A 15,273-nucleotide genomic window follows, 5' to 3' on the forward strand; every position below is an offset into this window, starting at 1 on the left:
TCAAAGTGTCCCTCGGGGACCGTCCAGGAGAGGCTGAGGGAGTCCGGGCTGGCGCCTGTCACCGTCAGCTCCCCCAGGCGCGGCTTTGGGGGGGGCTCGGGGGTGGTGGCGGGGGGTTCCCGGGGCTGGTGCTCCTCCTCCTGTGACACTGGACATGGAGAGAGAAGGGTCTGAGGTGTGGCTGTGTCCAGGGCGCCGGCCGCCCGCTCTGGGCCCTCCCAGCCACCCGCAAGAAGCAGAGTGCCGCGTCCTCTCACTCACTGGTCAGGGCCTCGAGGCGGACTGGACCCACACGCTGCCCCCCGTGGAAGCCGTACAGCGTCACCAGGTAGCTGTGCTCCGGCTGCAGGCCGCTGAGGGTGACTCCGCGCTGGTGGCCCTCTGTGCTGACCACCTGGGGCGGTCCATCCCCGTCTGTGTACCGGACCTCAAAGGAGTCCAGGTCGCCCCCGGTCACCAGCCAGGAGACTCGCAGGCTGTGCGGCGAGGCCTCCTCCAGCGTCAGCTCCCCCAGGAGGGGCCCGGCCCCCCCAGCGCTCGGGGCCTCTGGTCCGGCTTCGGTGTCTTCCCTGGGGGCTGCGCAGAGACGGGAGGGAGAGGTGAGCGTCTGTGCCGGAGTGGGGGAGGCGAAGGCCTGGGTTTTAAACGCATTATGCGAAGTGTACGCGCGTCCAAGCACAAGCGGTGCTACATCCCGTGACTGCGCTCTGTGAGGCGCACGAAACGCAAAGTGACGGAAAGCAGACGGTTGGTCGCCAGGGGCTGGGGCTGGGGGACTGAACGTGGAACAGCACAGGGAAACTTCATGGAAGTGTTTTTGAGACTGAGTTTCACTGTGTAGCTCAGGCTGTCCTTGAACTCATGGGGATCCTCCTGCCTCAGCCTCCCCAGGTCTGGGATTATGGACATGTGGCACCACACCTAGCAGTAGAGATTTCTTTTTATCTCCCTATGGCAACTTTTTTTTTTTTTACCTATAGGTTTTTCCCAAACTCATCAATACTGGGAGTAAATTATGCCTCAGTCAAGGAAGTTCCTCCCCCGAAAGACACTGAGGCCAGGGATGGCTCAGCAGGACCAAGGCGAAGGCAGGACCAGGTAGGAAGGGGCCCCGTGTCCCGGTCACTGCGCACTCACCAGTCCTGGCGACGGCGGAGAGGGGACCCACGCGCTTGCTGCCGTGCAGCCCGTAGAGCAGCAGCTTGTACCTCCGCGCAGGGTCCAGGCCTGGGACGTGGGCCTCCCTGAGGCTGCCGTCCACGGGCACCACCTGGGGCTGCCCGTCCCTGTCCCTGTACTGGACCACGAAGGAGTCGAACTGGCCCTCGGGGACCGTCCACGAGAGGCCCACAGAGTCTGTGGTCACACTCGTCACCTGCAGCTCCTCCCCGAGGCGGGGTTTCGGGGGGCGCTGTGCTCCAGGGGCGTCCACAACACTCAGGGGTTCTGGGAGGGGGACACAGGAGAGAGGGCTGAGTGTTTCCGAGTAGCTGGGGTGTGGGAGGGAGGCAGGGAGGGGTGGGGACCGGGCTGCGCTGTCCCTCACCCGTGGCACCGTCGGCAGTGAGGGGCCCGAGGCGTTTCCGGCCCCGGAGGCCGTAGAGGAGGAATCTGTACTTGCGGCCTGCGTCCAGCGAGGAGATGGTGACGGAGCGTGCGTGGCCCTCCACGGGCACCACCTGGGGCCCGTCCTTGCTCTTGAACTGGACCACAAAAGAGTCGAACTGGCCCTCGGGGACCGTCCAGGACAGGCGCAGTGCATCCGGGGTGGGGTCCGTCACCCACAGCTCCCCGAGGCGGGGCAGAGCCGCCTGGCTGGTGTCACCTCGGGCAGCTGACAGAGAGAAAAGGTTCCTGTTTATTTTTTTCCAAAATGTTTTTTTGAGAGGCTGGGGATTTAGCTCAGTGGCAAAGCACCTGCCTGGCAAGCGCAAGGTCGTGAGTTCGGTTCCTGGTACCAGAGAAAAACCAAAAAAAAAAAACAAAATGGTTTTCTGGAGCCGGGCGTGGTGGCGCACGCCTGTAATCCCAGCACTCAGGAGGCTGAGGCAGGAGGATTGTTTCAAGTTCGAAACCAGCCTGCTGGGAAAAAAAAAAGAAAAAAAAAAAGAGGATTTTTGTTTTATTGCCTCCTGCTAGGGTTGGAAAAACCCAGAAGTGGTCAAATGGCCATTGCTGCCCCAGTGTCCCAGTGTTTCCACTGGCTCCGTCCCTGCCACCCTCTCGGGCTGCGCTGTGCCCCTCCCGAGGAGGGGTCTCCTGTCCCAAGTCACCGGGGAGAGAGGCCACCTGCCCCCACCTGCCCCCTCCTCGCCCCACCTCTGGGAGGCCACAGCACAGCCTGTCAGGGACTTGGGCCGTCTATTTCCTTTGCCTGGAGCCCGCACCGTGTGGCCCATGGGCCCAGGGGACCCCCGAGGGCGCTGGCTTGCTGGGGTCGGAGATTGGGAGCAGGGTGCTAGGAGGGGGCGGGGTGCCCTCCACTTCTGCCCCAGCTGGATGGGGAGAAGTGAGGCGGAGAAGTGGGCGCTGCCGGGCGGTGATGGGGGAGCCGAGCCGGGAAGGGCCGTGGTGTCTGCCAAAGGAGCCACCCCGGGCCTGGGAAGGAGCTGGCCTACTGCCCTCCTGGACAGTGGAGGCGCTGACGGCATTGTTGTTGTGAAAGGTTTCTGGCAAGCCAGAGCCCCCAGGGGCAGGGGAGGGCCTGGGCTAAGCCAAAAGAGGTGCAGCTAGCCCGAGCTCCCCGGTTCCCAGCCCCTCAGGCTCCCAGAGGCAGAGGTAGCACCGGAGGGGTGAGAGGCAGAGGGGAGAAGGCAAGAGCCCAAAGGCCCCAAGGAGGCGGGCAGGGCTCTCCGACCCCTGCGCCCCTCCTCCAGCAGCCCCGGTCCCCAACTGCCTGGCCTCCAACAGCAGAAATGATTAGGGGACAGGAGGCCAGCCGAGAAACGCCCTTGTCCTGGTCTCTTCTGAAATAGGGCAGGCAGTGTGGCTTTTTCTTTCTTTTTTTGGTACTACACTGACCCCAGCCAGGATCTCTGCACTGAACTATATCCCCAGCTTTTAAAACTTTCTATTTCGGGAGGGGGGCTCCCTAAGTTATTAAGTTGCCTAGGCTGGGCTCAAATTTACAATCTTCCTGCCTCAGCCTCCCAGAAAGCTGAGATGACAAGTGTGTACTACTGCACCTGCTGGCAGTGTGACTCTTCCACCCAAGCGGATGAGCGGACAGGGACAAGGCGGGAAGACGGCCCCAGCTCACCTGTTTTTGCCTCCACAGATACTGGGCCGCGCCGTTTCCCGTCCTGGATGCCGAACAGCACGAACTTGTACTTGCGGGAGGACTCCAGGCCGGGGACAGTGACTTCCCGCTGGTCTGCCATCACCGGCACCAACTGGGGCTGTCCGTCCCGGTCTTTGTACTGGACCACGAAGGCATCGAATTCACCCTCAGGGACCGTCCACTCGAGGCCCACGGAGTCAGGGGTCACATCCGTCACCGTCAGGTCCCCCAGGCGCGGCTCCAGTGGGGGCTCAGTGGCTGGGGCTGCTGGGAGCGGATCTGGAATCCAGAGCACAAAGAAAAGGCTGAGGTCTCTAAGGGGAGGACCCTGGGCTCTGCCGGCTCCTAGGGGTCCAGGAACCAAGATGACACAGGGAACAGCCACATCGTTATCTTCGCTGACCTTGACAGGTGCGGGGAGAAGCCGACCCCCGCGGAGTGAGCGGCCTGCCACTGCTCGGAAGCGGAGGTGCTTCCGCATCACCTTGGAGCCACTCCAGAAACTTCCTAACAGCATTTACACCTGTCCCTACTTCTAAAAGCAGCAGCTTCTTAAATATGCTGCCAAGGCTATTACCAAGTCTCAAATTCAAGTTTCTAAGAAGTATTTTTAAAATTGCACATTTGCCAGGTGTGGCGGCGCAAGCCTGTAATCCCGGCACTCGGGAGGCTGAGGCAGGAGGATCGTTGCGAGTTCAAGACCAGCCTGGGCTACAAAGTGAGCTCAAGGCCAGCCTGAACTGCATAGCGAGACCCTGTCCCCAAAAAGACAAAAATAAATAAATAAATAAACTAAAATCCAAGGATACTCCAGCCCCTTCTGTTAAATGGTGCAGCATCTGCGCGTGACCCATGCAGCCTTCCCACACCCTAAACCGACCCTCTAGTACCCAGTGCTATGCGATGCTGCAGGGGTAATCGCCATGACAGTGATAAGAAAGTCTGTACCTGTTCAGCACAGACCCAATTTTCTTAAAAAGTGTTTTTAACCACAGCTGGTTGTGACTGTGGAGGGCCATGGATATGGAGGGCTAGGTGCCAGTATAACCCAGGGTCCTCTGAAATGAGACACATTTTATTTTCTAGACCTTAAATCACTGCTCTGAAAGGGAATGGGGTTTCATCAGATGCTTTGGCACAAAAATCATGGAAAACTTAGGCCCAGGAAACAGTGAGGGGCAGGAAGGAGCCAGGAGCGAGGGAGAAGGGCGCCCCCTGGAGGGCAGACGCTGGCATGGGCTGAAGGGGGAGAAGGGCGCCCCCTGGAGGGCAGACGCTGGCATGGGCTGAAGGGAATTTGGCCAGGCAGGTGAGACCTCGAGGAGGCTCAGGGGTTGGAAGTGGGGGGCTGTAAACAGGGGGGCAGGGAACAGCTGTGGACGATGGGGGCCAGGTGGCGGGGGTGCAAAGACACAGAGACACAGAGACAGAGAGAGACAAAGACAGAAATGGAGATGAGACAGGCTGGACTTGGGCCGAATGGAGGCGAACTCCAGGCTGGACTTGGGCCGAATGGAGGCGAACTCCAGCCTGGCCAGGGGAGGGCGGGATGGGGAAGACCCCGAGGGCGAGAAAGTTCCAGCCCCAAGAAGAGCCGGGAGCTGGGGAGCAGACTGACACGTCTGTGAGCTGGGAAGGGCCATGCCGGGGAGCCAGCGCAGGGAGACGGCTCGAGTTTACAACCCTCCTGCCTCACCTCCCAGAGCGCCGGGGGGAGCTCCGGGGCACTGGGGGGGCTTCCCTCACTCACCTGTCTCGGCCACCACGGACAGGGGGCCCACGCGCTGGTGGCCGTGCAGCCCGTATAAGTCAATCGTGTACGTTTCTGCAGGCTCCAAGTTAGGCACGGTGGCCTCCAGCTGGTCTGAGGCCACAGGGACCTCGCGGGGCTGCCCCTCCCGGTCTTTGTACTGGACCACGAAGGAGTCGAACTGGCCCTCCGGGACCGTCCAGGCGAGGCTCACGGAGTCGGGGGTCACTTCTGTCACTGTCAGCTCCCCCAGGCGCGGCTCCGGGGGGCGCTCGGCGGCTGGAGCGGTCACTTCTGGTCGTGGGGCTGGGGCAGAGATGGCGGGGGCTGTCAGAGAAGGGCCTTTCCCTTGGTAGCAACTGTGCCCGTGTACTGTGCCCACCGGTGGGTCTGACAGAAAGCTGCATGATCAGCAACGTCTGTCTGTCCAGCGTCCCTTCCCCCAAGTGCCTGTGGGTGTCGGGTGTCCTTGCGGGGAGGGCGTCCCTGTCACCAAGAGCCTGGGAAAGAGCCCGGAATTCCGTCTGTCTCGGGGCTCCCAGCTCATGCCCACCGGACCTCCCCGCCGATACCAGGCTCCACGTCGATCAACATCTTCCTGGGCCCCCAGTTGGCGTCTACAACTCACCCAGTCCAAGACTGAGCTCCTGGGCTTTGCCTGACCCTGCACCCCACAGCCTCAGTAAAATAAACACCTCGTTTTTCTAGCTGTTAGGTCAAAACCCTCGGAATCATCCCTGCATCCGCTCTTAACCCCCACATAGTTAAGTCCTACGGCCTTCCTGCAAGACCTGGCCTCTCGTCCCGCCTCCACAGCCTCCGAGCTCTTCCGGGGTCATCCAGAGTCCCCCGTCACCCCTTCCTCTCTCTCTTCCTCCCTCCCTCCCTTCCGCCCTCACCTCTTTGGTCTGCCGGGCCTGCGGCCTGCGGCCACACTAGGCAGACCCTGGCCCGCGTGAGGGCTCCCTGTTTGCTCAGAGCAAGAGCCAAGTCCTTATAGTGGCCTCTGAGGCCCCACAGGTCAATCCTGCCCTCCTCCTCCTCCTCTCCAAACCACGCTCGCCCCCCGAGCCTCTCCGTCCTGCTGACCCCTACACGTGCTCCTTCCTGAGCCTGGGACGGGCCCTGCCCAGAGACCCAGTGTCCCCCCAGGCCTCCCTCAGACGCTGCCCTCTGACGGGGCCCTCGCCAGCCCACCTGCTGGCTTTGCTCTTCTCCACAGCCCTCGTCCCCACCACACCCGGCAGCACGGACATTACCTGTGTGACCCTGTCCCTGCCTCCCTCCACGGGCACATGAGCTCCCAGCAAGGGCACTGCCTGATCCACTGCATGTCCCCGCGCCCTGCACACGGTGGGTCCCCAGCAAGTGCTCGTTAAGTACATGAGGGGCCAGGTCCCCGCTGCCTCAGGGACAGCAGAGTCTGGGCGGGAGGCGCTTCGTTCATTAGCGGTGGAACAGGAAGTTACAAGAGATAAAAACGGCAGAGGGGGTAGCTGGAGGGGTGGGGCTCCCAAGAGTTGCTCTGACTTCCATGGGAGGGTAAGGACAGATTCCAGACAGGTGACCCCTGCTTAAAACTGGCCGATGACCAGGCCTCTGCTGACAGAAATGCATCTGGGTGGGAAGGGACAGGGTTAGCTGAAGGGGTTCAAGGGTCACTCAAGTGGCCGTGACGTACTGAGTGGGTCCTAGGGCTGGAGCTTCCTTCCCTTTGCCCTCTAACTTCCTGTTCCTACAGCATCCATTTCCTGCCTGCTTTGCGCTCTCTGTATTTCCTTCCAAGGGACAGAAACTCCCTCTTCACCGAGCCTGAGTGCTGGGCTTGGCCTCACTGGAAAAGGTGAGACTGTAACTGTTCGGGGTTACGACAGTCCCCACACCATGCAGGGAGCGTCCTGTTCCAGTTTGGAAGCGCGGCTCACCGTCAGCACACATCCCTTCTGGCAACGACACAGCACATGCGATGTGCCAGGCGTGGCCCAGGCCCAGCTGTTCCAGCTCGACGCCCTGGGAGTGAACATGCAGCTCTTTCCTTTCTTAAAGGGCTATTTCCATTACACCCGGACACGTCCGACACATGTTTCAAAATATCTGGCCCGAGAGTCTGGGTACGCAGTGATCCCTCCACAGGAGGGGCTCAGCAAAGGTCAAGAGGGCCGAGAACGCCAGACGGGTTCTATCGCTACTTTTCCCGTTTGCTCCCATCCTGAAGATGAGGAAGTCGGGGTTCTGGGAGAAGCTGTAACTAAGAATGGGGGAATTCGGGACTACTTGGTTTGTGAAATGTCCTTATGAATTTTCATTTTCAGCACCACTTGAATGAGTACCTGACAGAACCCATCCTTATCCTGGGGACCAGGGACACAGCCCACTGTGGCTGTCTGGGACAGACCCAGGGTCATCCCGGAGAGACTCTGGCAGCATGTTCTAGGCCTAGATGAGCCTCCACCCTATGACCTCGAGCTGTGAAATGGTGACTCAGGGTGGCCTTCCTGTCTCGCTCTTCCCAGAGCTGACTGAGGCAAGGAAAAAAAAATCAGGGGTAGAAGGTTCTGGAAACAAAGCCAACCAAGTCACAGTGAAGTTGGGCTTTGTGGAGGTATAGAAACCATGTTCTGGAAACCTGTTTCTTTCCCCTTGTGCTTTTAATCTTTTCCTTTGTAGCAAGGTTTTTGTTTTTTTTTTTTTTTTTGGGTACCGGAAATTGAACTCAGGACCCTGCACTTGCCAGGCAGGTGCTTGTGCTGCTGAGCTATATCCCCGGCCCTGTAGCAAATGTTTTTTATTGTTTTTGATTTTGTTTTGTTTTTCTTCCAGTACCAGGAATCGAACTCACGACGTTGCACTTGCCAGGCAGGCGCTGTGCCGCTGACCTAAATCCCCGGCCCTGTAGCAAATGTTTTTGAAACAACTGTCTTTGTTTCAGTGGCCGAAGGGCAAAGGAAATGTCTTTCACTGTGACCAAGCTCCTCCTGTCAGCAAGAGGAGCTCAGAACTGAGGCACACACACACCTGAGAGAAGGTAGTCAGGCCGAGTCCCTGGTGGGGCCGAGGTGGCCCTGTAAGTGGCCTGAGAGGGGCAGGAAGGGTTTGTTACCGTGAAGTCACTCACTGGGTGAGCATTAAGGTTTTGAGCTGCACTGATGACAGCCATGGTCTGACGTCCGTTCTGACCCACGGAGGAACTGAGCCAGAGGGGGCAAAGAGGCCTCACAGCAAGGATAACTACCAGCGGCAAACCCTGGCAGCGTGTCTGCCCTGTCCCAGGCCCGGTGCTTTAACTCTGTTAACGCATTTAATTGGCACAATATTTCTGTGCGGCAGCAGTCACCTTCCTGCTATAGACCAAGGAACAAAAGCATGGAGGGTGTAAATCTGGCTCAGGCTCACAAAAGCTGGCTGTCACCCCAGTCCCAGTGCCAGGCTTCTACTAGGCCTTCACAGGCAGGGCAGGCCTCCTGCCTCCCCTAGGACAGAAGAAAGTGTCGGGCCACGGAGAAGGTGGGGGTCCGTGTGGGGAGGGAACAGAACCAGACACCTGGCCCTACTCACCAGTCACGGCCACGGCGGACACCGGGCCCACGCGCCCGGCCGGGCCCAGCCCGTACAGGTTCAGCTTGTACTTGCGCCCCGGAGCCAGCTCCCGCACGGTGGCCTCCCGCGCCTCGCCCCCCACTCGCAGCACCTGCGGCCGCCCCGCCTCGTCCTTGTACTGGATGCTGAACGCGTCGAAGTGGCCCCGGGCCACCGTCCAGGACAGGCCCAGGGAGTCTGGGGACGCCTCTGTCACCGTCAGCTCCCCCAGGAGCGGCTCCTCGGGGGGCTCCGGGGCCTCTGTGCCGGCTTCTGGGGGGCTGGGGGGCTCCTCTGGCTCTGAGAAGGGGACAGACAGGGTGAGGGGGCTCCCAGGGGACGTCCTCGGGCTCAGGGACAAAGAGGAAGAAGCTGGGGCCACCGCCGGGGACCTGGGCCCGGTTCACAGGAGCCAGCCTGGGCCGGGCGTCCCGCTTGGCTGACAGCTGACAACCTGGCCGGAGCTCCTGGGGCAGCGGGGGACACCAGGCGGTCAGCAGCACGGCCAAGGCCTCCAGGCTGCTCCCTGCCCGGGGACGGAGGCTGTCCCAGGGAGGACACAGGGCCACAGCCTCAGCCACGAGCGGCCTCCCTGCTGCCTGCTCAGCGTCACCAAAGGACAAGAGGGTGGCCTCCCACTGGGTCCCACGGGGTCTCCCGCCCTCCCCTCACCTGTGACCCCGGTGACAGACACGGGTCCCTCGCGCCGGCCGCCGTGGAAGCCGTACAGGTGCATCTTGTACTCGTGGTCGGGCTCCAGCCCCGAGACGGCCACCTCGTCCTCATGGCCCGGGACCCGCAGCGCCTTGGGCTGGCCGTCCCCGTTCCTGTACTGGACCAGGAAGTGGTCAAAGTGTCCCTCGGGGACCGTCCAGGAGAGGCTGAGGGAGTCCGGGCTGGCGCCTGTCACCGTCAGCTCCCCCAGGCGCGGCTCTTCAAGGGTTTTCAGGGCCTCTGCGCTGGGTTCTGTGGGGTCCGGGGTCTCCTGTGGGGCTGAAGTCAGGGGGTGTGGACGTTAAGGGTGACTCGCTTTGTAAAGCTGCCGCTGGGGACGATAAGCCACGTGAGCAGATAGGCACTTTGAGTGTGAGTGCTGCGGGCACACGAAGCCTTTGGTGTCTGTCACTGGGTCACTGAGGGTGAACAGGCCGGGCCAGCCCTGCACCCGCCCTGTCCACCGAGCGGCCCGTGGGGTCTGCCCTCGTGAGTGAGGCGGGAGCTGCCACAGGAGGAGAGGACACCTCGGAGATTCTGCCACAGTGTCACTGGCAGCAGTGACCTCAGGGCAGTGAGGGGCAGGAGGCCTCCTTCCACCCTGTGCCCCTCCCAGGGCGTGGGTGGCTGCACCCTACCAGGCTGGGCCCCTGGAATGTGCTGCCGCTGAGGCTGCCAGGCAGCCGGGCCCTCCAAGAACCCTGAGGAATGAAGGCTGCGGCAGGGCTCCAGCACAGGGGGAGAGAGACTAACCCTAAGCGCCCGCTCGGAACGATGGCACCCAGGGCTCCCAGCACCGTCCCCACAGGGGTGGAGGCGCAGGGAGGTGCGGGGCCTGAAGAGGTCGCGGGAGGCCGAGAGCGGGAGAATGGGGAGCAGCTGTGGGGGGCCAGGCCCTGGCGCCAGGCTGGACACACACAGCCTTAGTCACTCTAACAGCTCTGCGAAGTGGCCGCCACTGTCACCCCACTCGATGGTGGGAGAGCTGGGACCCTGGGCAGCGGGCTGTGCGGCCAGCAGTAAGCGGCGGGTGGAACTGCAGAGTCCACACTCCTAACAGCTGTCCACACTAGCTCCTGGCAGGGCTTCTCGGCGGTGGACACAGCGCCTGGCCGGGTGGGGCTGGGGCTCGGGTGCGGGGCTGAACTCGAAGGTCCTCTCCACGTGGGAGGACACTGGAGAAAGGGGTGCCCTTGTCCCCGGGGTCTGCCACCTCCGGACAGAGCACCGAGGCGGCTAGGGGGAGGGTGTGGGTGACAGAGGCTTGAGCTGACCGGGGTCTGAGCCAGGGAGGAGCTCAGGACGTGGTGGCTGGAGGGAGGACTCGGCAGGGAGGGCCGCCCCGAGTCTGCGTGTGCACCCGCGTGCCTGTGAGCATGCTGGGGGAGCCCGGGTGCGGAGGAATGGGGCCTGCTGCCCGGCTGGGGGCCGTGCTGAGGAAGACGTGCAGAGCTGGAGGATGGCAGCGGGGTCCCTGGCAGGGTGGACAGGAGCGCGGTGGGGCAGGGGCAGAGCTGGCGGCTTTGGCAGAATAGCAGCTGAGAAGGTGGAGGCCGGCCAGGCGCTCGGAGCCTGGCGAGGAAGGAGGCCCGCGCGGCTCTGACTCACCCGTCTTGGCCACTACAGAGGCCGGACCCACACGCTGCCTGCCACGAACCCCGTAGAGGTTCATCTTATACTTCCGGTTGGGCTCCAGGCCGGGGATGGTGAGCTCATTCTCGTCGCCCCCAACGGGCACCGCCTGGGGCTGCCCCTGGGCGTCCTTGTACTGCACTACAAAGGAGTCGAAGGGGCCCTGGGCCACCGTCCAGGACAGGCGAAGGGAGTCCGGGGTCACGCCGGTCACCGTCAGCTCCCCCAGGAGGGGCTGCTCAGGGGGCTCCGGACGAGGCGGCTCTTCCTTCCTAGCTGGGGCTAGAACAGGAGGGGTCAGCCAGGCACTGCCTACCGTGGGGGCCTGGGGTTGGGACGGGCTTCCTGGAGAGGGGGACCCTCTGCTGGGCTTCTGGGAAGTCGGGCACAGCCGGGGTGGGACACACCTGCACCTCGGAGCAGCCGAATGGGATGCAGGAGCCTGCGTGGGGGAGGCCAGCCCCTGGGCCTGGGAGCGGGGTGGACCTGCCGGCCCCTGGCTAAGGACAAGTGTGCGGGAGTGCGTGGGGGTCTTCGGGGACTTTGGGGCAGCCACTCACCCGTAGTGCCATCGGCCGTGAGGGGGCCGTACCGCTTCTTGTTGGCCACCCCAAACAGGGAGAATCTGTACTTGTGGTCAGGGTCCAGCGGGGAGACAGTGACCGAGCGGTCGGGCCCTTCCACAGGGACCACCTGGGGCCGGCCATCACGGTCCCTGTACTGGACCATGAAGGAGTCGAACTGGCCCTCGGGGACCGTCCAGGTGAGGTGCAAGGAGTCTGGAGTGGGGTCTGTTACCCACAGATCTCCCAGGCGGGGCGGCGTTTCTGGGCCGGGTTCCTTCCAGTGCGCTGGGAAAGGAAGCGCGACACAGGAGATGAGCGAGAAGGAGAACCCAGCCCCACGCGGGCCGCTCACTGCACGGCGACGCGCGGCCAAGGGAGGGCAGAGCCACGCGAGTCTGGCCAGCACTCTGCTTGCCCAGCGGCACGCCCCGCTGAGGCGCTTTGCCCACAGAGTGAACCCCAAATGGTGCTAAAGCGGGACAGTGTGGCCCCGACTCCATCCACGGCGGCGGGGGAGGGGCTGTGGAGAGGGGCGCCCAGCCAGGCCTTTCCACATTCCCGCGCCAGGGAAAGCTTCCCGACCTCCCCGCTCGGAGGCCTGACCTCCAGCTGCTATCTGCTCCAAGAGAGGACAGCGCCCCACTGCCCAGCTGGCTGGCCTGGCGGCACAGACAAGCTCCAGCCCCTGCCTGCCCTCTGCTCTCTTCCCAGCCGGGAGTCCAGAGGGCAGCGTCTCCACCGACTGCAGCCGTGGCCTCACCTCCGCCGCCCTCCCAACCCCCACTGCTCAGGCCATGGACGCCCCGGGACCCCTGGATCGCTCTTCCCGGATCCGCATGGCTGACCACGCCCTCCACCCTGACTCCTCACCCGGCTCTCGGCCACCTGGAGGGCCGCCCACGGGCTCCTCTGCCTCTGGCCCTGCTCTGAGTGGTGCCGCCCCAGTTCCAGGGCTCCGTTCTCCTCCCCGGCTCCCGTTCACCAGCACCCCCACTTCACGCTGCTCCCTGGGCCTGGGTCCGAGCTCTGCAGGGCCCCGCCGGCAGGCAGTGTGACCTCGGGCTGGGCCCCGCCACCCTGCGCTCGGTGCCCTCTGCCCGGGCCCCGCCTCTCCTCCCTGTGAGCGGGCCGCTGCCCACAGTAACGCGGTCACTCACTCAGCACACCGCTTCTGACTCGGTAAACGCTCAGAACGTGTTCGTCTACGTGCTCGCGCCCCGCTGTCCACGGCCCAGCCCTCGCTGCTCCCTGCCCTGGGGACAGGACTGTCCCACCCGGGAAGCCGGGCTCCCTCACTGGGCCTCCTCGCTCGCCCTCAGCTCCCACACCCCGCCCGAGCCGCCGCCCAGCCAGGCCGCCGTCTTGTCCGTCCAGCTTTCCCCTCGCTTCTTGCCAGCCTCCCTGCAGCCGCTGTGCTGCGTGCGAGGTGATCATCTAACGTGTCACTCCTTCCTGGGGCCCTGCAGCGGAGTCCAGGCCCTTCAGCACCACGCAGAGCCAGAGCCGGGCAACAGCGAGTGACCCAGCCTCTCCCGGGGGCCGCTCCACCTGCCCACACCGCCCAGCGCCCCGGGCAGGCCGCTCCCGCAGGGCCGCCGCCGCCCACTCACACAGCCTGGCTTCAACCACCGCGGGGCCGTGCCTCTTCTTGCCGACGAGCCCGTACAGCACGAACTTGTACTTGCGGCCCGGCTCCAGGGAGGTGACGAGGGCTGAGCGCTGGGGCCCCTCCACCGGCATCGCCCGGGGCCCCGCCCTGTCCTTGTACTGGACCACGAAGGAGTCGAACTCCCCCTCGGGGACCGTCCAGCGCAGCAGCAGGGAGTCAGGGCTCACGCCGGGGGTCGCTGTCAGCTCCCCCAGGCGGGGTGCGCCCGGGGCCTCGCTGGGCGCCTCCTTCTCCTCGTCTGGGTTGGGGGGAAGCACATCACGGTGGCCTCAACCGTTCCTGCCCCCTTTCCCGCTCCTCTCCTGCTCCGACCCCATCCGTCCGGGACTTCCTCTCCCTGGAAGCCTCCATCGTCCTGCCCTCCTCAGCCCTGTGGCCTGCCCTCCCCCAGCAAGGGGGCCCTGGACGGTGCCCCTGCCTCCACCCGGTCCTGGCTCCTCTGCACATCAGGATTCAGGGAGAGTTTCAGGCCCCCCACGTCCTGCCTGGCGGTTCTAAGCCTCCCCACTGTTGCTTCAGAGCAGTGCGGACACTGCTCAGCCGACCGGAGCTGCTCTCCCTGCCTCCCTCTCTCTCAGTGGTCGGCCTGCCCTAGAAAGGGTGGGCGTCCACCGCCCCTGCTCCCTCAGACAGGACAGGAGGGGATGCGAGGCCCCCCGGCTCTGCAGTCCTGACAGCCCCAGCTCCCCGCTTCTCGGGACCGAGCTGCAGGACGTACCCATGGTGCCATGGAAGGTGACAGGAACGGAGGGCCTGCCCCCCGGAAGGATGCCGTGAAGCGACAGCGTGTAGGGGGCTCCAGCCGGGGGTGGGGGCACCAGAGCGCGGCGGACATCCCCCGGCAGCAGCTCCTCGTGTGCCCCGGGCCCCTGCGGCACCTGCAGGTGCAGCCGGAAGTGGTCAAAGGTGTCCGGCTGGGCGGTCCAGGCCACGTGGAGGTGCCCCGTCTCGTCTCGGCCCAGCACCCTCAGTTCCCCCAGCTCCTGGGGGCGCTGCACCAGCCGGGCCTCGGCCCCCTGAGTCGTGGAGGGGCCCGGAGGAGGAGGCTCATCTGTGGCCCCCACTGGGGTGTCCCCTGAGAAGAGGCAGGAGGGCGAGAAAAAGGAGAGAGGAGAGTGAGAGAGGCGGAAGGGACTCCCCAGCCCCCGGCTCGACCCCAGCCTCTGAGGGCCTGGAGCCCCCCTTCGTCCTGCTGCAGCTCCGCCCAGGCCCCCCAGCACCCGTCTACCGATCCTGAGCAGAAAACCTGAGCGTGGGGCAGGGCAGACGCAAAGGAAGCCCACCAGGCCTCCGGACCCGCCCGCCCCGGTGGGGTCCGCTTCCATTAGTGCTACAGTGAGAAGCCTGGAAGAGAGGGGCCGTGGTGTTAGGCGGGAGGGCGCAGAGGGCAGGGCGGCAGACAGGCAAGGGCGAGGGGCGACATCCGGTCGGGCGGCATCCGGCCCTAGGGGGGAAGAAGGCCCGGCCCGCCCGGCCAGCGCTCCCTGAGAGCCCCGCAGCCTGCGGGCCAGCAGGGCCAGGGCGCAGCGGCTCGGCCCCAGCCACACACCAGCCGCCCGCGGCCGGGCCACCCCCAGCAGTCCCCAGGTGTCCCTCCGAGGGCAAGGCCGGCCCGTGGGCAGCGACCACAGCCACCAGGGCGCTCACCACGGTGAGTCAGCTGGGGGCCGATTGCAGCCTCGCCCACTGAGTCCGCAGCCTGAGACTGCAGGCTCCGACCCACGCCGCCACCCAGCGCCCTCCCTGGCCCGGAACAGCTTCCTGGCCACGGGTCCTGGGACCCGGACGAGCAGCGAGCCCCAAGGCGGGCTTCTCCGGCTTTGCCAGGACCCCCGGGGTGGGGGGCTCGCTGACCGGGTCCCCTGGAGCCTGGGGCGGGGGTCTGAGGGAAGAAAGGCGGGGCGGGGCGGCGCGGCGTAGGCTCCGAGGCAGGGACGCTGGGCGGGGTGGGGGTCCCGGCGCCCCAGCCACGCTACCTGTGGTGGTGACGAAGGCGTAGGACTTGGAGGTGCGCCCCGCCCGCACCCCGTGCGCCTCCACGTGGTAGGTGGTGCCGGGCCTGAGGTCGGGCAGGCGCACGGTGCGC

At 64.4% G+C, this 15,273-nt stretch overlaps 1 protein-coding gene and 1 long non-coding RNA gene across 2 annotated transcripts in view; one reads left to right on the forward strand and one right to left on the reverse strand.

Annotated features, from left to right (window-relative positions):
• LOC102007693 overlaps positions 1 to 3,363 on the forward strand; it is a 9,531-nt gene extending 6,168 nt beyond the window's left edge. Inside the window, exons 2-3 of the long non-coding RNA XR_261816.2 lie at positions 981 to 1,098; positions 3,278 to 3,363. This is a non-coding gene — a long non-coding RNA (uncharacterized LOC102007693). The remainder of the gene's footprint in view (positions 1 to 980; positions 1,099 to 3,277) is intronic.
• The window catches only part of Tnxb (tenascin XB), a gene marked incomplete in the record, with an annotated part of 44,476 nt that overhangs the window by 21,871 nt on the left and 7,332 nt on the right, over positions 1 to 15,273 (reverse strand). The window contains 13 exon segments of the mRNA XM_013516898.1: positions 28 to 148; positions 262 to 576; positions 1,138 to 1,446; positions 1,547 to 1,834; positions 3,260 to 3,559; positions 5,031 to 5,336; positions 8,586 to 8,906; positions 9,279 to 9,599; positions 10,929 to 11,234; positions 11,513 to 11,803; positions 13,129 to 13,425; positions 13,906 to 14,262; positions 15,164 to 15,273. Of these exon segments, the coding sequence (XP_013372352.1) occupies positions 28 to 148; positions 262 to 576; positions 1,138 to 1,446; positions 1,547 to 1,834; positions 3,260 to 3,559; positions 5,031 to 5,336; positions 8,586 to 8,906; positions 9,279 to 9,599; positions 10,929 to 11,234; positions 11,513 to 11,803; positions 13,129 to 13,425; positions 13,906 to 14,262; positions 15,164 to 15,273 (3,642 nt within the window).

Source organism: Chinchilla lanigera, unplaced genomic scaffold (assembly GCF_000276665.1).
Source record: "Chinchilla lanigera isolate Chin_1 unplaced genomic scaffold, ChiLan1.0 scaffold00036, whole genome shotgun sequence".
In the NCBI taxonomy this organism is placed as follows: Eukaryota; Metazoa; Chordata; class Mammalia; order Rodentia; family Chinchillidae; genus Chinchilla; species Chinchilla lanigera.